The following is a 25828-nucleotide window of genomic DNA, read 5'->3' as shown; positions in this document are numbered from 1 at the left end:
ATATGAAATGCTTACATATTAGCGTTTGATACGGTAGAGGCAAAAAGAAGAGTTTCTGTCTAACAGTTGCTTTGTTTCTATAGTTACAGCCACATTCTGTTTTTCTTTAACATCAGTTTGACATTTCCACAGATCAACAAACCAAGATACACAGAGTTGTTACACGTTCACGCCCCCCCTCCTCACTATTATGTATGTTTTTATAAGGAATGATAGTCTCGCTGTAAAAATCTTCTATGCTTTCATATTCCAAATAAATGGTCTAGTATTGAAGCTGCTGTTTTGTTTCAAAATATTGTAGTAATTTTTGCCTTTGACCACAATGCTACGGTAGAGCTTAGATCGGGCCCAAAAAATCAAGGCCGACCTGACCCGAGCCTGTGCACGTTGTGTCCAAGCCCGGCCCCGCCCGACATATTAACTGTAATTACGAGCCCGAGCCCGATTTAAAGCTGACAATTTTTTAATACGTGAGCCGTAAATGTACGCGTATGTCCTCCCCACAGCGGGAGCTTGTTGTACCTGCTGCCACAGTCTAATTTACAACAATAACAGAGCCGCCGAGTTCCATGAACGCATATGTTGCTAATGACGATACGCTTCCTGGTTTTTAAATGATGCATTCAGTTTTTACACCTTCACAAATACAACGTGCTATAACATACCACGACAAGGGAGAAAAAACACAAATGCTTGATCAAGGGTCAATTAATGCTACACACCTAAGATGGGGCAGAACGACTTGTAAAAGTCAACAGGAAGACTGTCGATACCAGGTGCTTTCCCACTCTGCAAAGACATTGCCTGGTACAGCTCCTGCAGAGTTAAATATGCCCCAAGCTCCGAATTTGTGTTAGGATCCACCTGAGGGAGACCTGCAAGAAAGCTGCTGTGCACATCTGGATTATCTGACCATTCACTGCCTTCACGCCAACTCTGACCCCTGCGTACGCACATACCTGGGTAAGGAGAATCTGCGCCATTGATGGCAGAAGAAAGAAACGGGAGAAATGTGTGAAACTGACCGTGTAAAATAAATAGTTATTACCTCTCATATAAACAGTTTATTTGCAAGAAATGGATAAAAACAATTACATTTCTACAATGAACAAACAAACAAACTCCCTGGAGTGCACACGGGAAACATATGATTTAGGACAATAGTAACACAACAGTAGGGCAAATTATGTATACACTGATATCAGGGTAATTCTAACACGTGTAGCAGATACCTAATAGATGGGCATATAAAGGCAGGTACTCACAATGCGTCATGGCGCACAAAGGCTGCTTTGGCACTGTTAGAGGATGTGTCAAACGGAAGGATACGGAGGGAGCGGAACTTCCGAGACCAGCTAGATCCACTGGCCAACAGTGATGAGTGGCTGATGAGCCGTTTCCGACTCCCACGAGCTGTCCTCTTGGATCTGTGTGCGGCATTGGGCCCATCCTTAGAGAGGAGCACCCGCAGGAACCACGCCGTGCCAGTCCCGCTCCAAGTGCTCACAACACTCTGGTTTCTGGCGACAGGTGTTGTGCCAATGTAGGTATCCCCGACAGAAAGTGTTTGCCCTGGCGGAGAAACAGTGGCGTGCTTTCTTTCACCCAAGTAAATTAAAACTAACACCAATTGCATTGTTTAATGATTTATTTTATGTATACTTCACATAGTACTCTATAACCTCTGGTTTTATGAACAGCTTTCTTCTATTCTAGCCAAAAATATGGGGGGATACAAATTATGGCAGACAGGTAAACAGTCTGAAATAATGTGTTTCCCCCCATATCTTTGCCAGAGGTTATAGAGTAGTATGTGAAGTATACATAAAATAAATCATTAAACAATGCAATTGTTTTAATTTACTTGGGTGAAAGCAAGCGCTCCACTGTTTCTCCTCCTCCGCGGCAACACTTTCTGTCGGGGATACCTACATTGGCACGACACCTGCATGGGTGTCCCCCTAAACCTCCGTCACCACTCCACTCAGGAGGGATTCCCCGATGATCCCCGCCAGTTTTTCATCCAGCGGGGTGAGCTCCGGTTGGCCCATTCCCCCGCCCGTGGCACAGCCGCTCTGACTTACATTTACACATTTTCACTCACAATTTCAACTCATTATCAGAGTACCGGAAATGTTAAATAACTTTTTGGATCATAAATGTGACAGTTTCGGTGGAGGAATTGACATGTATTTCCGCAATACTTACCCATTCAGGCGATCGGTTTTTCTCGTTGGTTTATTCCATGAGGATTTCAGCCTCCGAGGACGAAAAGAAGGCCGCAGTTGTCATGGCCATCTGGCCGTTAGATTGGGGGTTGATATCCAGAGGAGACTGACGGATGCGCCCAGAGCGGAGCAGAACGCCTTCCACACTTGTGAGGTGAATTGGGGACCTCGGTCGGACACAATGTCTATGGGGAAGCCGTGGAGGCGAAACACGTGGTTGACCAGTAGATCTCCAGTCTCGGTGGCGGTTGGTAGCTTGGGTAGAGGGATGTAGTGTACCGCCTTAGAGAAGCGGTCTACCACAGTCAGGACCATGGTGTTGAGACAGGAAGGAGGAAGGCCGGTGACGAAGTCCACAGCGATATGTGACCAGGGACGACGAGGAATGGAGAGAGGGTTCAGGAGTCCAGCAGGTGGTCGAATGGACGTCTTCCCCCGGGCACAGGTAGGACAGGCGTGGATGAAGGTGGTCGTGTCTTGCAGCATGGAGGGCCACCAAAACCGTTGTCTTAGGAGGCAGAGGGTGCGAGCAGTTCCGGGATGACAGGTAAGCCGTGCGCCCACTGTAGGACCTCCGACCGAGCCGAGTTGGGGACGAGGAGCCGATTAGGAGGACCATTCCCAGGATCAGGTTCGTCCTGCTGCGCCCGTCGAACTTCCTCCTCCACAGGCCATGACGCTGCTCCAACGATGCAGGAGGGAGGAACAATAGGGTCGGAAGATGTGGTAGGTGGGTCAGGTGAGAACTGTCGTGATAGGGCGTCGGGTTTCACATTACGGGAGCCAGGACGGAAGGTGAGGGTGAAAGTGAAATGGCCCAGGAAGAGAGCCCAGCGTGCCTGTCTGGAGTTAAGTCTCTTGGCGTTAGTAGGTAGGAGAGATTTTGATGGTCAGTCCATACAATAAAGGGTTGGGATGCCCCCTCCAACCAATGCCTCCACTCCTGCAATGCCATGATGACGGCCAGCAGCTCCCGATTGCCCACATCGTAATTTATTTCTGCAGGGGACAGTCGACGGCTGAAGAAGGCGCAGGGGTGTAGCTTCTGGTCTGAAGAAGAGCGTTGAGAAAGGACCTCCCCCACCCCAGTATCGGAGGCGTCCACTTCCACGATGAATTGGAGACTGGGATCAGGGTGGGAGAGGATGGGAGCGGTGGTGAACAGTTTTTTGAGGTGGTTAAAGGCAGAGTCAGCTTCGCCAGACCAGGAGAATGTTCGTTGAGGCGAAGTGAGTCGAGTGAGGGGTTCAGCCACCTTACTATAGTTCCTGATGAAGCGTCTATAGAAGTTAGCGAATCCCAGGAACCACTGTAGCTGCTTCCGTGTGGAGGGTGTGGGCCAGTCTCTCACCGCGCTGATCTTGGCTGGGTCTGGTGATAATTTGCCCTGGTCCACAATAAACCCCAGGAAGGGGAGAGGCGTGGAAAGTACACTACTCTGCTTTAGCATACAGTTTATTCTCCAGAAGTCTCTGCAGGACAAGGCGGACATGCTGGACATGTTCCTCTTCAGTCTCTGAAAAAATCAGGATGTCATCGAGATAGACGAAGAGGAACTTGTCCAGCATGTCCCGTAGCACGTCGTTCACCAGGTGTTGGTCAGTCCGAAGGGCATCACCAAGTATTCGAAGTGGCCCATCGGGGTGTTGAACGCAGTCTTCCATTCATCGCCTTCTTTTATACGGACCAGGTGGTAGGCGTTGCGGATGTTGAGCTTGGTGAAGATCTGGGCTTCGTCCAGGAGGGGGAGGGCGTACTTGTTGTGTACGGTGAGGTCATTGAGGCCGCGGTAGTCGATGCATGGCCTTAGTGTGCCGTCTTTCTTCTGAACGAAGAAGAACCCGCACCAACGGGAGAAGAAGAAGGACGGACGAGTCCTGCGGCCAGCGACTGGTTCACATACTCCTCCATGCTGCTACGTTCGGTCCGGGACAGGTTGTACATCCGACTGGAGGGAAGAGAAGCACCTGGAATGAGGTCGATCCCACAGTCGTAAGGCCAGTGAGGTGGGAGAGAAAGTGCCAGTTCCTTAGAAAAGACTGTGATAGGCCTTGGGGATGGAGGACAGGTCCGGAGGCTTCGGTGTGGCGGAAGAGGTCATGGCTGAGGAGGGCATGGCAGAGTGAAGACAGCGGGAATGACAGGCAATGCTCCAGCCAGAGAGTTGACCCGTTGTCCAATCAAATTGGGGGTTGTGGAGAGCCAGCCACAGAAGACCCAGTACGACAGGCACTGAAGAAGACGGGATGAGGAACAGCTGTATGAGCTTGTGATGGTTGCCGGAAAGGACGAGGGTGATGGGTTGAGTGCGGTGAGTCACTGTAGCCAGGCATCTACCGTCCAGATCGAGGATCTCCTTGGACTTGTGGAGAGGAACAGTGGGGATCCCAGCCTGGTTCGCGACTTGCAGGTCGATGAAGCAGTCATCGGCACCAGAATCGACCAGACAGGAGAGGGAGACGGACTGCTGTGACCTCTCTTGCCAGAGAGGGAGACTCGTCTTTGAGCTGGGCAGGAACTAGCTCCTGCGTGTGTTGACGGACAATCTTTTGGCCGAAGAGGACAGGAAACCCGCTGGTGATTCGACCCCCCACAGTACATGCATGGTCCATTCTTTAGTCTCCGGGTTCTCTCGGTGGAAGTGAGCCGTGCCCGACCCAGCTGCATGGGTTCGTGAGGATCAGAGAGAGGTAAAGAGGGAGATGAGGGAGTGTGAGAAGGAGTCAACGACGTGGTAGAGGTTAAAGGTAACGCGCTAGCTACTCTGCGCAAAGTGATTGCTCTCTCACGGCGCCTCTCACGAAGGCGATTATCAAGCTGGATAGTTAAAGCAATGAGAGAGTCGAGATCCGATGAATCATTTCGTGTAGCTAGCTCGTCCCTGAGTTCCCCGTTCAAATTTTTAACAAACATAGCCCTAAGGGCAGAATCGTTCCAGCCACTCTTGGCGGCATGAATCCGGAACTGAATAGAGAAGTCTGCGACAGAGGAGTTACCCTGGGTGGTGTTAATTATGCGTGTGGCTATGTTGGAGCTCTGAAGCGAGTGATCAAAAACTTTGCGGAGTTCGGCGGTGAAAGAGACATAGGTGACGGAAGACGGAGCAGCGCTACAGAGCGTAGCTGTCGCCCATTGAGCCGCCTTTCCTGACAGTAGGTTAACTATGAAGGTGATTTTAGCACTATCGGTAGGGTACGTGAGCGGCTGTAAATCCAAAACCAATGAACACTTAAATAAAAAACCCGCGCATCTACCTATTTCTCCGGTGAATCGTTCCGGAATGGGGATGAAAGTTTCGAAGGAGCAGAAAACCCGGAACTTCCAGGAGCAGCGTCCCTCCTCGTGTTAGTGAAGGAGGAAGTAGCTGCAGCCGCTGGTTGGTTAGCAACCATGGCGATGTTAGCGGAAAGTTCCCGGATTTAATTCATTATTTCAGTGAGTTGAGAATTATGACGCCCGATTAAAGTGCCCCGTGTAGCGAGTGCTTGCCGAAGTGAATCAAAGTCCGCCGGGTCCATATTTGGTCAGATCGTTATGTTATGAATTACTATTATGGTGGACCCGAAAGCAGACTGAGGCGGTAAGTATATGTATAAACAATAATATTTATTAACAAAACGATAAACACAAAGCGACTTCACAAAAGAAGTGAACGGGAGAGAGAGAAAGAGAGAGAAGTGCTGATGCAGCTGTGAAAGGTTTGGCTGGGCGATCTGGCGACGTTCCTTCACGGAACAAACTCACTGGTAGTAGGAGTCAGCAGGAGAGATTCCCAGGAGAATAGGGAAAGCAGACAACGACCAGTGGCTCTCGGAGGTGCAGGAGACGTGGCGACCTGGAGCCGGGGGAGACGAGTGAGTATCCAGCGAAGAGTAACTTTAAAGCGAAAGCAACCAGCGTGCGACTTTACCGACTGAGCATGAACACCGATCTGACGCCGGTGAAGGGGAACGGCTCCGCTTATGAGTCCTCCTGATTGCTGAACAGGAGCATTGTGGATCGTTGTGGCCTGTTAGTAGATCAATATCAACGCAAATCTGTGTGTGCAATCCAGTTTGCACACGTTTTTGCACGAGCAAAGCTTTAGTAAATCAGGCCCCAAGTGTAATGTCTATGATTAATGTTAAAAGCCCTCCACACATCACACAGTTGTGTTTTAAAAATCATCACTTCCATGTTCCATGTTTTTCCATTTATAGTACAGTTGTCATTTTAGTTGATTATTATGGATTTGATATGAACAAAATAAATCATAAAAACATATTAAATGTGAAAAAAAAAAGAATTGTTTGCACGTTTGTGTCCCCCAAAATACTTATTTCAACACAAATTCATTATCCTTTCTTGCCTCAAAAAGACCTCAATGACTTGGTTGTACAGTTTGTCTGTGTGTTTCAGTTCCAACAATAAATCCTTTTCTATTGACATGGAGGCCAATGCTGAAAGCCGCGTCTGTCCAGTCATGTTTCTTGCGTAGGTTTTTATTCGCTTTAAGGCTGAGAATGACCGCTCAATGGAAGCAGTGGACACAGGGATTGTCACAGCCAAACAAGCCAGTGCGTAAAGCTGTCCCATAATCTTGTGCACTGCAGACATGCTTTGGTGTCTCATTGCTGCCTTTGTTAAACAATTTAAGTTTGCAAATCCAGTCCAGCTCCACACACCAAGTCAATCCTTTGCAAACAAAAAGCATTCCCAGCAGAACAATTTGCAGCATCCATCAGAAGCCGTAAGCCAGGGGTACCGCTCGTAGTTACTTGGCTGGAAGTGGTGGACAAAACCCTTCCCTGCCTGGGACAGGTTAGCAGACTCGGGGATCAGCCGTCCTCCTCTCACAAGATCTAGCTTCTCTTGAAAAGTTTGTCTAGAAAACAGCCTTGCAAGTATATCTGCAACCAAATCAACTTGTTGCCCTTCTTTGGCCATTGTGGGTTAAAAAAGTAGCTATATTAAATTCATCCGCTAACGGTCCCGGGTATGGCTCTGCTGATCTGCATAGCACCGCCGTGGCTCAAACCAGTGAGTATCCAATCAGAGGATGCGTAAATATCACGTTCAACGTGAGGCCAGCTAGAAGGCCTTACTGACAACAACTCGTGATCTGATTGGCTATCGCAATTATCTATCAACTGTATGTGCCCGTTCACTTACAGTGCACAGACGCTGTTGATTCTGAAGGCCCAGGGCAGATTTCGTACAGCATGGCAACATAAGCTAGCTGAATTCTGATTGGATAAAAACTCTTACCTAAAAACAACAGCACTGGAAGGAGCATAATATGACATGAAGAGAATATGAATACTTTTAGAAAGTTAGGGAAATTAAATAAAAAATTACTTTTATCTTCAATTATGATCATGATTTCTGGTTATGTTAGGCCAGCAGAGAAGGCCTTGCTGGCCCTGACGGCCCACCACTGCATGTCCTAGGCCGGAGCCGCATGCGGTACTTAAGCCCCTCAGCAGTGGCTCCCTGGAGCTTTAAAAAAAAAAAAACCAGATTGAAATTACAGTTAAAGCCAATTTTATTTTATTATTTTTCTCTTCGCATTCTCTTCCCCATCTCTTGCCGCTCCTGTCGGGGCTCGCGCACCATGTCGTTTCAGACTTTGTGCTCATGTGGACAGCGCAGTTCAATTGTGAGGCGCACGATCAAGTTTCTCCATGTCATCACACGTTTTTTTTATATATAAAGAACTGATGCATTTGTTGCAGCCAGGTCGAGGATATTACAAACCACTGGACTGGACATCTGCGCGTGGCTGCTGAAAGGAAAGCAGCTTGAATTGTAAACTGTGTCTGGTTTAGCCTTTTCCCCACTCATGATGGTCACAGCTGTGTGGACACTGATCAAAAAGCAGAATTGTTTTTGTTTTGCCCTGGTTGACACTGAGTGACGCGTTGTCACTTTTAAGTGGTGAACAGCAGCATTTGCGTCTTTGCGCACGGGAGAAGCTCTCTTCTGACTCTACCAACCGGGCTTGTTTTCTTGGCTTGTGATGTTTTTGCCAACTCAAGTGAAGTAGAAAAGTGATGTCCCTGCCCTTTCCTGTGTAAGGCTCCACCATGCAATACCAACACCACACTGTCTCCGAGCCTCTGAAGATGTGCATAACCATGTCTTCATGCGGCTAAGAGTGAAAAAAGTTTCTCTCTGATGATTACCGGAAGAGAGACGCTGAAGACGTCTCAGCGACAATTTACATTTTGGGGTCATCAGCAGCGGGTGCTGCAACACCCCTTCTCCCCGCAGTACTGGTAAAAAAAACAGGAAAAAGGTTTTGTTGAAGTTGAAGTTTTGAAGAAGCCACTACATACTTCAATCACAGTATTGTGGGTCTGAAACCATAAACTTTGTGTATGAATTAAGGTTGTTTTATCACTGTGAATCACTCCTAGTTTGGGTGTGGCGATCTCATATTGCAGAGATTTTGTTGTTTTTTCAGCCAATCAGCTGACAATCACGGAGAATACAAATGGCTAATTAATACGCACATACAGAGAGAGAGAGAGGGAGGGGAGGGGGAGAGAGAGAGAGAGAGTGTCTGGAACTTTCCAGCAGTTCTCTGTGTGTGTGTGCAGTGCGAAATTAAATCGTGATTGTAATCAAAGCAGTCGTCATCAAAGCTTAGTTTGACAAAGGAAGGCAAGGAGAACAGGACAATAATTGTCTGTGGCTGAACATCTTCACAAGGACAGAGAAAGCACAGAGACTGCTGGTGTGAGGACTGTTAGCATTTTAAGCTAGCGATCTTTATGCTAACGTGTTAGCAGACTTCATCGTCCCAAAAACGATGAGATGATGACGTGACGCCAGCACCGCTCTATCTCCTCATGGGTGAGTTTTCATATACGTAACCTTAGTGTTCAGTCACATACAGGGACGTTTTTTCTTGTTATTGTATGGGGTGAGTTTTCATTAACGTTGTTAATCTATGTTATGTTAGTGTTCATTCCAAGTCACATACAGATGCACATAGGGGCGCTGTCTTTTAATAATCCACTGTGCGTTTCATAACGCTGTTTGGCTACATTGTTATTAGCTATTCTTGCTAGCTTGCTTAGCTCGGTACTGTATTATTACAATGAGGATGATGCGCACATCGAAACTTGTGTTCGGTCAGATGATCGTATTATAAGCTACGATCATCTGATCGATGTGTATGGGAGCATATGACCTCTGCTGTGCAAGAATAACGTGTGGATAACACACTTCTGGTGCGTTTCAGAATGTTATGTTGCCATAGGGGGTTATTAGCTATACTAGAGATTGGCTAGCTCACTATTGGTGTGTTAAAAATAATACGCACTTCGAAACTTGTGTTCGGTCAGATGAGCGTATTATAAGTGGTAAGGGGAGCATGTCACGGCCCTCTTTGAGATTTTGTACACCCGCAGGTTCAGTTTGATAAATCATATGCTTTGAGACGAAACTCCTGTGTTCGAAACCTAACATTGCATTGAATGATGAGTGAATGCCACACCTTTGCATGCATGAATCACACATGTGATTAACACAATGTGTGATGAACGTGTTAATTACATGTGCGATTCATGCACATAAAGGTGTGGAATTCACACATAATTCAAGCAATACTACTGATCGATCTATACTGATTCAGTGATAAAGTGCCTGTTGACATGAACCATGATCTGAAACAAGTATTTTTTTTTTCTTTCAGAATTGGCAAAGGCACTCTGACTGACATAATCAAACACTTTGATGACCGTCCTGGCCCCACCTGGACTGACCATGGACAGGCAGGCGTATCTTTTTGAAAAAATCAGGCCTTTCTGTTCTGATGAGGCAAAAGACTTCACATGCCCAGCACCAAAGGTTACAGCACAGAAGAGTAAGTAGAAGAGGGTGCGCTTGTGCTTTTTGCAACAGAAGAATTTCCCTCTGGGGATCAATATAGTAAATTCTGATACTTATCAGTCCACTGAAGTACTTAAGGCAAATAACACTACATTGACATGAACTACATTCATTCCTTTTTTTTTCAAACTGCTACACAATTTTCTGTCCTGTGGGCTAACAACAGGGATTAAAATTAACACCGTCCCGTCGTCCCGGGGACGTCATTAATTGTCATCGGTACGATCAATATTCTCTCTCGGGACGACCACGGGACGAAAGAGAATTTTGACTGACTACATTTTTCTGTTTAAATTTTCAACACTTTCTGTGAACCAGAACGGGTTCGCGGTCGGTGAGAAATACTTATGTGAAAAGGTAAATGGCTGCGCGCTCATGTTTGTGTTGTTCAGTGAGACACAGAAACTGCTCGTCTCTCACTGTGCGCCGCTGGAGCCGCAGCGCGGCTGTCTGCTTTGCGCGCCCGCACTGCATGTAAACATTTCATTAATGTTGATATGTTTGTTTCAATCACTGAATGAAGCCCCGCCAGGCTTAGCGTTGCTTGTTTATTTATTTAAAATAGATTTTTTTAAAAACCATGGCTTTTTCTATACCGGGGAACAAGAGCGCATGCGCCCCCATGTAATCAGCGCAGCGCACGCATGTCCAGGTGCCAATTGAAACCCAAGTCACATTATCAAGTGCGTCATTATTACGGTTACATCGTTCTTGTCAATAAAGATGTTATATTTAGGGATACACCAATTATTCGGCGGTCGAAACAGAGCGAGTACACTGTGGAACATCACCTGTTAAACGCTGGAAAGTCTCCAAACCAGTATAAGCAGAGAGAGAGCGAGCGAGCGAGAGAGATCTGCGCTCTTGGTCATTAGTTAATTTACTTATTTTTGTGTAGGTAATATGTTGTGAAATATGTTTAAACTTAAATAAACTACATCAACAAGTAGTTATGTCTGGTTGTATTAGTTTGTCCTGTTATTGACGTCATGCTGTCATCACCTGACAGTCTGGCTGATTTAAAGCCCCCAGATGCAGCGGATGCAGCGCACACCAGATGCGCGCGTCATTGATATCATGCGCAAATACAGATATTCGAATATTTGTGTTTTTTCAAAAGTCATTTTTGAGTAATTTTGACAGCCCTATACAGCCTCATGCAAATCTCAATGCATGGCCCTTCTCATTTCGACTACAACCCACTAAATGCAGTCACCAAATGGTGGAGTAGTGGCATTAGGTCCGGTAGGCCACAGTTCTGTGACTGAGTGTGTTGGTTGTCATCTACAACACAACAAATCTAGAAATAAATACATTTATATTTATTATCAACATAATGTATTGTGTTTTTATTATATTATCAGTAAGTAACAAGTCAAAATGTAAAAAAAGATTTTCGGGACGATTCAGGACGATTCAAAATGTTTTTCGGGACGTTTCCGGGACGGTGGTGAAAAAAGTTAGTTTTGATCCCTGGCTAACAGATATCAGATGTCACTGACAGCTAGACTGGGTGGGGGGTTGTGACCATGTAAATGTGATGCAAATGAGCAGCTATTGGCCTGGCTCCTCAAGTAGGTCAAAATCTTTCAGGCTGAATTTCTCCCTAAAGCAGTTTGAGGAGTGCCTACATTCAAATGGCCACATCTTAATCTCAAAAATGATCATCTTCGGAATCTGTAAATAACTCCAAATGTCCCAAAGTAGACTTGTGAACGCTTTTGCCATGGCTGGACACATATATGTTAGTTATGGCGGTCTACTTACATACATTAACTTGTTTTTATGGTCAAAAACTTCATAGTTGCTGTAAACGAGCCGATAGAAATCCTCTTTTCTGACGCTGTTTCCCAGCCGTGAGATTTGAGACTCAACTCTCTCACCCAGAAGACAGTCTTGAGATTGGCCAGTACCCAGAAGTGACATATTCAGCACCCCCTCTGGAACGGTGGATGCACTGCTACTCATTATCAAAACATTGTTTTAAAAATAGGTTCTTCACGACTTCCCGCCGCAGTCCCTTTTATGACTTTGACCTGGAGTCAGACCCAGAGTCAGAAGACACTGTCGCTCGTGAAACACCTCCACAATGGACGTTATTCTTCTTCTTACATACAAGGCCCTGAACAATCAGGCACCTTCTTACATTTGTGACTTAATCACTTTATATCAGCCGAATAGACCGCTGCGCTCCTTGAACTCAGGTCTACTGGTTATTCCATAAATAACTAGAAGTAGAATCGGTGGTAGAACATTTAGCTACCAGGCTCCTCTCCTGTGTAACCAACTTCCGCTTTCAGTCAGACAGTCTGACTCGGTCTCTGCCTTTAAGGTGAGACTGAAAACCTACCTTTTTAACATAGCCTATAGTCGAAGCTAGATCAGGTAGTCCTGATTAGAATAGTCTATCTTATGCTGCCATAGGCTTAGACTGCTGGGGGAATTTCCCATCATGCACTTAGAATGAGCACACAGACTTTGCACGAGCCGCACTATCTCTACCCTGTCCTCGATTTTTCATCCCTCACCACTTACCCGATGTACCCCCATGAGATGTAGCACATAAATCTACATATAGCACATCTCTAACTGATTTTAATCTCTTACAGTTCTGCTGACACCAGTGAACGACATGAGGTCAGGACATGAAAGAAGACTCCGTCATCCTCAAGTCTCTGACCACAACAGTCTTCACTACAGGCTGTGATAAACCCAGTGATCCAGATGATCCTGGCATTTAAAGACTTTTTTTTTCACTTTTTATTCTTGTCATTGTGTATTGTATGTTTTGGGTAACATCTACTGCACGTCTGTCCGTCCAGGGAGTGGATCCCTCACCTGTGGTTCTCCCTAAGGTTTCTACCCTTTTTCCCTTTTACAAGGGTTTTTTTTCCCTGGTAGTTTTTCCTTACCCTGGTCGAAGGTCTAAGGACAGAGGATGTTACCAACCCTGTGAAGTCCCGTGAGACAAACTATGTTTTGTAAACTGTGGGCTATATAAATAAAGATTGATTGATTGATTGATTGATTCTGCGGTTCAATGTACGCAACTGGATGTGCCTGGACTAGTGCCCGGAATAGGAGGATCTGCTGTTCCGGAGAACCGGTGTTTTTTCAGAGATCTCGCTGAGCCTGAGATTACAATAAAACACAGCGTTCTCAGCAGTGGCTGAAACTGTTTGTTTTGAACCTTCAGGGCTTAATAAACAAGGTAATGACGCAGATACACACTAAAAAACAGCATTTATTGGCACTTTCGGTCTAGGTCCGCTTTTAGGGAGAGGGGGCAAAAATGGCTCTTTTGATAGTAGAAGTTGCTGACCCCTGTCCTAGGTAGTGGGCAGAACAGATTTAAAAAAATAAAAAAATAAAAAAGCTAGTAATATAAATGGTTAAATTTAGTATACATTTTGGTAACACTTTATAATAACTACACACCATTCATCATTTATTAAGCATTTGTTACCTATTAGATAACGGTTTGTTCACCCTTAGTTATTTATTGTTCATACATAATTTATCATTAGTTAACCATTTGTTCACACAGTTATACATGGTTTGTTCATAGTAAATAAGCCTATCTTTAAAATATGTTTTTAAATACATGCATTATACTTAATAAATGATGAATCAACCATTTATAAATGAAATAATGTTCCCATTGTAAACCAGTTGCAAACTATTACTAAATGCTTTATTCATCATTTGTAAAGCATTGCTCCTATGTCAATTCTCATCAAAAAAGCTTTTGTACACACACTCATAAATGGTTTGTTCATAGTAAATAAGGCTGTCCAAAATTATGTTTATAAATAGAAGTTACTTAACACTTAATAAGTATTGCAAAAACCATTTGAAAATTCAATAACTTTCCCTTTATAAACTATTTACAAACTATTGGTAATTTAGTTGTTCATCACTTGTAAAGCATTTGTAAGTAGTAAATTGTATGTCCGTAGTAAGCAAGCCCATGTAAAACGTTTATGAGTGTTTTTTTTTCCATCATTCATAAATGCATTAACCATTTGTAAATTAAGTCATTAATTAATGATTAACAGACTATCTAGACCTACATTTGTTCATGCCTTAAATAAAATGGAATGATTTAGGAATAGGCCTAAACTAATAGCTGGGGTGTTAATACATATGTTACAAATATTTACCAATAATGTAATCCATGATTAATTCAGGAGTGACTGCTGGTTAGTAAAGTATATTGTGTGAGCCCAACTAAAGTGAGCACTTTCTAGGCTTTACAAAGCATTTACAAATGAGTTGCAAACATAACCTGGACACAAACGTATTGTTCTATTTAGACATGCCTTCCCGAAATATGCCTACGGATAGTTAGTGTTAATGCATCTTGAACAAACACTTAACAACACTCAAATTCATGATTAACTCATGAGTTAATACTGATTAGTTGACTACATGATGTGAGCCCATCTAAAGTGAGGACTTGTTATGCTTTACAAGGCATTTATAAATGAGTGGCGAAAGCTAACAGATACCAAAGAGACAAGTAAAATAAGTGTTATTTTAAGAAAAGGGAAAAACATGTCAAAGTGCTAAAAATGTATAAATATTTATTTAAAACTAAATAAATTCTTCTTCTTTTCAACTCAAAATGTATTTTTAAACAGTGACAAAGATCACACACCACGGGAGAAAAAAAGAAACAGAAAATAAACTATGACAAATGGTATTGAACAAGCAATAATAATAAAAAATGCTTCACAGGACATTAGAAAATGTAATTACAATAAATAAAAAAATATAAATAATGCATATGTATGTTGTCATAAAACAAAACAAACAACAACAACAATATAAACATATGTATGTACAATTCATTAACACTACCTAGGCCTAATTATATTTGTTTGCGATGTCGTGCATTAGCCGACCAAATGCACCATGGTGGTGCTTTTTCGCCAGCCACTCGTTCCACTCTATGAGGGACAAATGGTCAGACAGCAGATTTTCTGTCTGATTTCCCCTCAGTCTCCAAATCTGCTCTTTGTAAGTGCGCCAGGCCCTCTCCACGTGCTGAGTATGAGCCCCAGTACGCGGATCAACATACCACCTACTGTGATTCACAGAATGGTGGTTGCACCCAAGTGCTGACAGTACATGATAGGCAGGCCATTCATCACTGAGTATTGATGTCCCAGGTCTGACGTGTACCTACTATAGGTACGAGGTGTTTCTCCACAAGACGCAGAACTGGCTTCCTTGACTCTCCATTTACACCAAGCATCCCAAATACCCACTTCCGCCGGCTCCACCCACCAGCCATTCTTCCTCTTCCATACTGATTCAGGAAAAAACAATACAGATATAATCAGTTATACATTTTACTATTATACAATCACATTACTATAAAAAATAACTTGATTGACTTCTGTTAAAAACTAAGTAAAAATGTAGTAAACTAAAAACTAAAAACATACCTTTCGTTTGTGTCGAAAATGGCTCTCATCAAGGACTACAAACTCCCTTCTCCCACCAATCTGCTGGCGCGTCCGTCTTCTCAACCTCTCCATCGCAAACACACATACCTCTCTAATTTTTTTGGCCATTTTGGTCAGAGTTGCTGAACTGGCTGCAATGCTGTCTTCCATCATATCATCAATCAATCAATCTTTATTTGTATAGCCCACAGTTTACAAAACATAGTTTGTCTCACGGGACTTCACAGGGTTGGTAACATCCTCTGTCCTTAGACCTTCGACCAGGGTAAGGAAAAACTACCAGGGAAAAAACCCTTATAACAGGGAAAAGAGTAGAAACCTTAGGGAGAACCACAGGTGAGGGATCCACTCCCTCTACGGACAGACGTGCAGTAGATGTTACCCAAAACATACAATACACAATGACAAGAATAAAAAGTGAAAAAGTCTTTAAATGCCAGGGTCCATCTGGATCACTGGGTTTGTCACAGCCTGTAGAGAAGACTGTTGTGGTCAGAGACTTGAAGATGACGGAGTCCTCTTTCCTGTCCTCACCTCATGTCGTTCACTGGTGTCAGCAGAACTGTAAGAGATTAAACATCAGTTAGAGATGTGCTACATGTGGATTTATGTGCTACATTTCATGGGGGTACATCGGGTAAGTGGTGAGGGATGAAAAAACGAGTACTGGGTAGAGAAAGTGCGGCTCGTGCAAAGTCTGTGTGCTCATTCTAAGTGCATGATGGGAAATTCCCCCAGCAGTCTAAGCCTATGGCAGATAAGATAGACTATTCTAATCAGGACATACCTGATCTAGCTTCGACTATAGTTCATGTTAAAGAGGTAGGTTTTCAGTCTCACCTTAAAGGTGGCGACCGAGTCAGAATGTCTGACTGAAGCGGAAGTTGGTTACACAGGAGAGGAGCCTGGTAGCTAAATGTTCTACTATCTCTATTTTAGGAATAACCAGTAGACCTGAGTTCAGGGAGCGCAGTGGTCTATTCGGTTGATATAAAGTGATTAAGTCACAAATGTAAGAAGGTGCCTGATTATTCAGGGCCTTGTATGTAAGTAGAAGTATTTTAAAATCGATTCAACTTTTCACTGGGAGCCAGTGAAGAGAAGCCAAGACAGGAGTTATATGATCACGTCGTCTGGTTCCAGTCAGTATCCGTACTGCTGCGTTCTGGACAAGTTGAAGGCTTCTCAAGGACTTACTAGGACATCCAGACAGTAAGGAGTTACAGTAATCCAGCCTAGAGGTTATAAAGGCGTGGATAAGTTTCTCAGAGTCTTGTCGTGATATAATATTTCTAATAGTCATATCAATTTGACGAAGTCTTAGACCCTGTGAAAATCTTCAAAGGTAAATACAAGCAATATTGTACTGTTAATTTAACACAATCAAGGAGAACAGCAAAAAGCTAAATATTACACTAGATGTTCTTAGCTAGAACATTTATTTTGTCACATACAGCAATCATGTCCTCATGATCCACTAGCTGCCTGTCCCCTGAATATGCTCACTGTTTTGTTTGAAACATCAACAGCAGTGACATCACTTAATCATCCTTAGAGAACCTTCAACATAGAAATGTGGTTAGCATTCACGCAGGTCTTGAAAAGGATGTTTGACATAATGTGTTGTTTATTTTTGTCTATACACTTTTTTGAGATAAAAACTAAAAATAATTTCTAAACCTATATATTGTTAACCTTACATAACACTGAAAAGTACCAACATAGCCAATATAACAATGAAAAATAGAATGTTAACTCAACAATAGCATATACATTACAAAAATACTACTAATAATGCAATTCTAATATATTGAGTGTAGGCTTAAACATGTTCAGCTACAAAAAATTAGTCATCAATTAAAATAAAAAGGTAATACTATAACAAGTTAATCAAAATATGGCTCCATGATCAATTACATTGACAGATAATGGCGAGGTGATTTCTTATAAACCAAAATGTATTGCTTACCTACCTGTACATAAATTGCATCCAGTTTTCAGAGAGACCTTCGAATGACTGAACATTGACTTGTGCCGCACAGATCCTTGAATGGGCTTTCTGTAATGCTCAGCCCGTTGACAGATCCTAACAAACAAGAGAAGGCATGCCGTCATTGTTATTTGGAAAGGTGCATCTTACAATTACAATATAATCAGCACAATTGTATATGTCCCCATATTTGACTATAAACTAGAAAAGACTTGATAAGGTAAAGCCGACATATTGAGAACTGTGAATGGAAATGTGAAGTCATGCATATTACTGAACAGCGCCAAAAGACGTAGTGGCCATAAATAGGCTAAATTCACAGAGAAGTGCGCTCTAGTTCTAATGTGTGCACCACAAGTAGGCTAAGATCCTGTAGGCTATGAAAACAGTTGAAGAGATAAATGACTTTGTTTGTTTTATTAAAAAAACATGAATAGCATGTCATGCAGCTGCATCGAATTGCTCGGAAATTGGATTGGGAATTATTTATCTTTATAGGCTATGTCATAGGCTACAAACCTACTTTTTTTTTTTTCACCAATAACATATGACAAATTCCAACTGAATGTATCTCATCTCAGCTATCCATTTCTTACCATGCATATTGGTCCACACTGTTCCCCCTTCTTTTCAGCTCCATGCCATGATGGAATTTTCTGCATTTCATTTTTCTTCTTAAAAGCTTCTTCCTCTGAAACCACTGAATAAGCTTCCAAGCATTTTTTTAGAGACATCCTCATGTAAAAGATTTCTCACACTAGTGAATCTAGTCATTGCACTGGTGAGTGATGCTGTTGAATGATGGTCGGGTCCGCAGGTCATCTGCGCGGTCGGGCAAACTGCATGTTTTTGGGCCGGTCCGGGGCTGTCATAATTTGATTAAAAAGCTATATTATTAGTGCTGGGCACATTAACAGCGTTATAACGCATGGCGAGTTTCCATGATTACGTGCCTCCCGAATGTTACAATTAGTTTTTCGTGCCGCGACACTGGCTACCAGTTAGCTTCGTTAGCTCCATAGTGTCGTTTAGTGCGCCTACAGTGGAACTGGAGCGGTCTGTTTATTAAAGCAAAAGAGCAGCGCTACAAATAACCAGCGTACCTGTGTACTGCGTATGTGTGCCTCTGTTTTTAAAGTTTATCAATACTTTAGAGATTCATTTTAACAATCGGGAGGCACGTAAACATGACGTCACATGCGTTTTTTTCGGTCAGTTGCCATGGAAACGTGTCATGCATTAACGTTAGAGAGAGAGATTTTTTTTTTTCTTAACAATTAATACAAGCTTTGTGATTTTTTAGCTTCTTAAATATGAATATTGTCTGGTTTCTTTGCTCCATTTGAAAAAAAAAAATCATTCAAACTAGGTTCCAGGTTTTATAAACACTGATCGACATTTTAACTATATTTTATGGACAAAAATGTTTTTTTTGATTAATCGAGAAAATAATTCTAAAACTAAACAGTATATTTCATTAACCCTGTAAGACCCAAATTAAGAGAAAACCTAAAAAAAAAATTATTTGACCATTCAGATGTTGTTGTAGGAGGCCTTTGTTGTAGAAATCAAAGAGTTTTTGGAAAAAAAATGTTTATGTAAGTTTTTAGAGAAACGTTGTAATTTTGCAACGTTGGGCTTTGGTGGTAGCAGAATTTCTGTATTTGTACTCACTTTGTCTGAACAACAATTCACAACAACTAAGGGTTCATTTGCAAGTTTGATTGCTTACTGATTGCTTCATAAATGTATATAACATTTAAAAATAATCACACATTAGTCATATTTTTATGAAATCATTTATTAAAAATAAATACATAAATAAATAAACAGGCTAAAACTCTAGCTTTTTCGAGCAACTTTTTCATTCCTTTTTTCTTTTCATGACAAACTTTCATTGTAAGTGAAAGTCCTAAAAACAGTTTGTGTCCTCTGAAAAGCAAAGGCGACCATCACACTTGCTGCATTGTGTGTTGGTGAATCCTTTATCGCAGCATCCTCTCCCTGTCTTCATGTCCTTGCCTACATCCAATGGCAGGTGTGCACATCTCTTGGATGGTCTCTTCTGAGCATTCAGAGGCTTCCTGATGTCACTGTCTGTGTTGCTGGGCTCTCTTTGCCTGAAGATGAAATCCAGACCAGAAAAATCAGTGTTGGGACTGATGAAATATTTTTCAGGCCAGCGACACCTGTCACGGTGCATGATGTGTTTGTGTGTTTTTGGCTCAAAGTCCATGTAATGATCAACTGGACAGTCCATGGGTGGTTGGTTTTCTTTGTCCATTTGTTGACAGACATCTTCATCTGAGTCTTCATCACTCTCATCAGTGTCATTGAGTTCCATCTCAACTTCACTCTCTCCAGTTAGGATGATATCAATCACATCCTGTACACTGTATCACAGCTCTCTACTTGAAAGTGGCATTCTGGGAAAAAAAAGCAATGAATTAACATGAATATGCTTTTTATATAGTAGTACATAACCTGAAGGAATTGATAGGGTGGTGGACCAAGTCCTCTGGCTAGAAATGTTTTCAAGGCAGACAATACTGTCTGCTGATTGTAAGTCACTTTGGACTAAAGCATCTGCTAAATGCCCTAAATGTAAATGTAATTGTCTTAGCCTATGGTCTCTACTTAATGTAACCTCAACCTGTCTGTGCCCACTGCAACAAGCCTGCTATTGTTACATATTTGTTGTAAAATTACAACAAATATGTAACAAGCTCTAGAGGACATTTGATGCATCTATTCCACAATAACTAAATATGTACATGTTCTACACATTGTCATAACATCCAAAAAAAATATAAAAGACATTTGACTTACTTTAATCTGATGAATCCAGTCCAATGAAACAAAGAGATTTTGTTCGGAGGAAATCTTGAGAAGTTGTGCGCGTTTATGGCCATAAATCAGGACTTATAAACAAATGTAACATCCACTGACATTGTTAGACTGAACAATAAGACCCAATGACTATGTACATGTGGTAAAAAACCAGATAAAATATAACAGATTGTTTTTAGGAATGGCTAAAGTTAACGTTGTAATTTTACAACCGTGGGTCTTACATGGTTAAACACTGACAAGACATCTCTAGCAGTGTTTCTTTGACAACCACTTTCACTTCAAGATGGAAATTGTGGCACTGAGGCCATCTCTCCCAAGATGAAAGTCTCTTTGAGTAGTGAAAGAGCATTTAATTATTATTATTATTTTTTAAAACATGGTTTAACTCTTTTCCATGTAGGCTACTGCACTTTATTTAATAAACAATACAATGCCGTTGCGTCATGGTAGGTGCACCGTATATTTTCCTTTTTTTTGTCCTTTGCCAATCACACCCCTGAACCGTGCTTGAATAGAAGAAACACATTTTACTGAATGCTTGTGTCCAGTGATTTGACATTCATGGTCATAAAACAATGTTGATTATGAAGTGGGGGAACACTGTAAATATTTTAACAACAAGTTATCTTTAGATTGGTAACACTTGCATTGCTTCTGGACAACGTCATGGCATGTCTGCTGTAAGGATAACTTAATTTTCTACATTTATTCAATAATGACACATATATTTCTTTAAGGTGTGGCAGCAGCCCCCACAGCACAGCTGGCAATAAACAATATAGCACATGAGTTGCAGATGTGCAAACAAAAAATGGAGTGGCAGAAGGAGAAAATAGAGGAGTTGACCAGAGATTTCCTCAAGGAACAATTGGCATCAGGCAAGTCTCCTAACACAATGTTTAGTCAGAGTATTGGTTTGGTTTTAGTAAGGTAGAAGGAAGGCATTGCGTGTCCTCTTCGCCTCCAGTAGGCCACAGTCATCTACCAAGTAGTCCAAAAGTGTATAGATCCTTATTAGCAGATTCACATTCTCTATTCACAATCTTAGTCTTAGTAAGGTTCTGGTTTAAGAGGCAGTCTTTGTTTCATCGAAAATAGTATGCTTGGCAGCAGGTTACATCTATCAGTTAATGACAGGAACGTCTGTCTGTCTGTGTTGTTTGTGTACCTGTTATTCACAGGTACACAATGTTATTATATCTCCCGAAGAGGGGTGTGTGCGATATCATTTACGATAGTATTGTGATTGTTGTTTTAACATTCACATTTGTATTTAAATTATTTAAAAAGTAGTGGGGGAAAAAGTATGACCAGGGTCTGGCTCTGCATTGTATGCGAGCACATATGCGTTGTTATGTATTATATGTTGTGACTCAAATGGTTGTATATTTTAATCTTTTTAAACAGCTCTTAAAAGAGAGGAACCCAGAGCGTCTAGTGCTGCCGGGTCCAGCAGTGTCCGTACACTGGACTCATCCTCTGAGATGAGTTCGAAGAGTTCTGACTCGGCGTCATCCAACACATCCTCATCCTCAGAGGACAAAAAGAAAAAGAAGAAGGGGAAAGGGAGAAAGAAGGCATCAAAGTCTAAAATCGAATCAAAAACACTGCAAAGAGGTTAGAAATACTAATTTTACCACTTTCCACTCACCTGGTTGCAAGATCACTCCTTCGCTCTGTTATGTTCTCCAGGCTGGCTTTTCCCATATGATGTGACATTGCATGTGTGATTGTTTTTAGCACTCACAGTGAATTCTAGAGGAATAGCTTGTGGTCATCGAAGTACATACATCTCATATTCTAGATTGAAATTGCATTTGAGTGTGTAGCTGACAAGCCACACTAGATTCATAGTGTAGTGTAGTGTAGTGTAGTGTGTGCATGAGTGTGTGTGTGTGTGTCAAAGAACGTGCATGAGTACAGTAATATAAATGACAAATTCCTACTGTAAGTAGCACAAATTGTATGTTCTCTAAATTCCAGCCCGGAAGCCTGAGCCTGAGGTTTTGGCCCGATACAAATCTATTCTCAAATACTTCAAGAGGCTTGGAACCATGTCGAAGGCATTTAGACGGGTCGGTGTTGACCGGAACACAGTGGTGGGAATGCCCCAATTGCTGAGTACATTGCTGCGCCAGACCAGTATAAAGACATTTTAAAAACGCATTACACTCATTCCACAAAATTGAGCGAATTTTCGGCACAGTGTGCGTCTGCAATTGCAGGCGATGAAGAGATTGCTGAGGTGGTGAACAAGTTGAAAGCCAGTGGTAAGCTGCTACCACTGAAGAAGAAGTGAAAAGCCAATAAGTGATATTTTTTTGTGTGTTCTTTGTTGATAAAAATAATTGATTATATATACGTGTACATTTTATATATATGTTACATTTTTATATACATACGCATATATTGTTTTGTTTTCTGACAGCACATAGATGCTGTTGTGTTAAAAACACATTTTGTGTTGAAAAGAAGAAGAATAAATGTAGTTTTCAATAAATATTTGTACGTTTTCAGCACTTTGACATGTTTTTCCCTTTTCTTAAAATAACACTTCTTTTACTTGTCTCTTTGGTATCTGCTAGCTTTCGCCACTCATTTATAAATGCCTTGTAAAGCATAGCAAGTCCTCACTTTAGATGGGCTCACATCATGTAGTCAACTAATCAGTATTAACTCATGAGTTAATCATGAATTTGAGTGTTGTTAAGTGTTTGTTCAAGATGCATTAACACTAACTATCCGTAGGCATATTTCGGAAGGCATGTCTAAATAGAACATTACGTTTGTGTCCAGGTTATGTTTGCAACTCATTTGTAAATGCTTTGTAAGCATTGAAAGTGCTCACTTTAGTTGGGCTCACACAATATACTTTACTAACCAGCAGTCCCTCCGGAATTAATCATGGATTACATTATTGGTAAATATTTGTAACATATGTATTAACACCCCAGCTATTAGTTTAGGCCTATTCCTAAATCATTCCATTTTATTTAAGGCATGAACAAATGTAGGTCTAGATAGTCTGTTAATCATTAATTAATGACTTAATTTACAAATGGTTAATGCATTTATGAATGATGGAAAAAACCACTCATAAACGTTTGACATGGGCTTGCTTACTACGGACATACAATTTACTACTTACAAATGCTTTACAAATGATGAACAACTAAATTACCAATAGTTTGTAAATAGTTTATAAGGGGAAAGTTATTGAATTTGCAAATGGTTTTTGCAATACTTATTAAGTATCAAACTTCTATTTATAAACATAATTTTGGACAGCCTTATTTACTATGAACAAACCATTTATGAGTGTGTGTACAAAAGCTTTTTTGATGAGAATTGACATAGGAGCAATGTTTTACAAATGATGAATAAAGCATTTAGTAATAGTTTGCAACTGGTCCCATTGTAAAATGGAATCATGATTTCATTTATAAATGGTTGATTCATCATGTATTAAGTATAATGCATGTATTTACAAACATTTTAAAGATAGGCTTATTTACTATGAACAAACCATTTATAACTGTGTGAATAAATGCTTTACTAATGATAAATTATGTATGAACAATAAATAACTAAGGGTGAACAAACCGTTATCTAATAGGTAACAAATGCTTAATAAATGATGAATTGTGTGTAGCTATTATAAAGTGTTACCAGCATGGGTAGTACATTATATTGCTGGTTTTGAAGGTCAGAACAAACCACAGAGAAGCATTGACTAAACCTGGCATAATGAGCGTCTTGTTCACGGATTGAAGCTAGATTATACTTGGAAAACACTGCCACCTGCTGATGAAGGGAAGCATTATTGAGACAAATATTCATCACAATTCACAAATGCAAATTTCAGTTTTACAAATGTCCCGTTATTTACAAATCTTTATTTGTAAAAATCAACATACAAGTTACAAATTGGATTTGTGGATCTCAAAAAACGTGAATCTCGTTCGCGCTGTCACTCACTCACTGACCCGCGAACGTATTGACACAAACTGAACTGTGGCTGAAGACGTGAATCTCCGCTGTCACTCATTCTCTGACCCACTAACGTACTGCACTCAGGGAGGACGTGAGTCACGTAGCAGGGCACTGAACGATTCGGTGAACGAATCATTTGAACGAAACATTTTGATTCTAGGATCCAGTACACTCAAATTAACAGCCGATCCCACCACTAATGAACAGAGGATTTTACCAACCCTGTGAAGTCCTGTTGGACAAACTATGTTTTGTAAACTGTGGGCTTTACAAATACAATTTGATTGATTGATTGATTGATTAGTCATAAAACAGGGCGTCTGAGGCAGGAAACAAATATGAAAATCAATTTTAACATTCATGGATAGTTTAGAAGTTAAAGACCAGTGTGTTAATCAACAGTTTTCATCAGGGCACCTGCGTGCCACCTTCCAGGAAACACAGCTTGTTATGCATACATGTGACCACTTGGATGTGCTGTTGTATTTCTGTTGGTGTGAAGCTTGTCTCGTCTGTCATGTCATTGGTCATTTACAGCAAGTTGAGCATTTCTCTGCTCAATATGCAGACGTATAGGATATTTAACAATGTAGTTATACACAATACATTTGTTACAGGGTTGTTATGAGTTCAAATCAGTCGATTAAATATCCTTACAAAAACTTACATTAAAACGTGATTAAAACCACAAAAAGACATTAAAATCCTGAAAAATCCAACTGAAAAACGTGCATATTAAAATTCATGTCAGAATCCGTTGAGTCGTGTGATGGATGTTTGGATAAGTGAGAATGAGACTGTTGAAATGGTGAATTTGACGCTGTGTTGTGACAACATTTTAGTGTATTTATGGAGAGGATGTGGGGAAAAAAAAGCTGTGATATTTTCCTCGTCATAATCAAGTGCTTTTTGATCTTTAAACCTGACCGCATTCAAAAGTAGGAAATTGTTATCTTCACACTTTTTCCCAAAAAAGCCACAAGTGATTAAAACACTATCACGCTTATATGTAGACATGAATAAGTGACATTCTTTTAAATACACACTCATATATTTGCAGAAACGTACATGGGGTACGTCAACATGGGATCCCAAATAATAATTGTAGATCATTGATGACGATCCCGTTGTGCCCACTAGGGGCCGCACCACCTCTGTATATTTGGTGAGTGTTCAGGTTATCGGTGCACAGTTGTTGTTGCTGCCTGCTAAGCTGTAAGTTAGTCTCTCACTCCATTGCCCTCGGAGTTATAATAAAAAGACACTTTTGGAGATAATGTGTGATCATTGAACTCACACACATACATGCAGAAGCATCTACAATAATGATGGTGATTACCTTGTTATGAATGTGCTTTGGTTTCAGCACAAAAACACCTGGCTATATGGGGTTAAAACTCACCATCGTTCAG

The 25828-nt window shown here is 41.5% G+C and overlaps 1 protein-coding gene across 1 annotated transcript; it reads left to right on the top strand.

The window, feature by feature from the left end:
• Positions 1-5180: 5180 nt before the first annotated feature.
• Positions 5181-22722, top strand: LOC310928313 (coiled-coil domain-containing protein 106-like; the record flags this gene model as incomplete). The annotated part of the gene is given in 5 exon segments (XM_083890836.1): positions 5181-5316; positions 21161-21301; positions 21831-22040; positions 22407-22523; positions 22526-22722. Coding segments are annotated over 5 exon segments (801 nt in total).
• Between the last annotated feature and the right edge of the window lie 3106 nt (positions 22723-25828).

This window comes from Microchirus variegatus (genome assembly GCF_963457635.1).
Source record: "Microchirus variegatus genome assembly, chromosome: 6".
Taxonomy (NCBI): domain Eukaryota; kingdom Metazoa; phylum Chordata; class Actinopteri; order Pleuronectiformes; family Soleidae; genus Microchirus; species Microchirus variegatus.
This window is presented reverse-complemented; position numbering and strand designations above follow the sequence as displayed.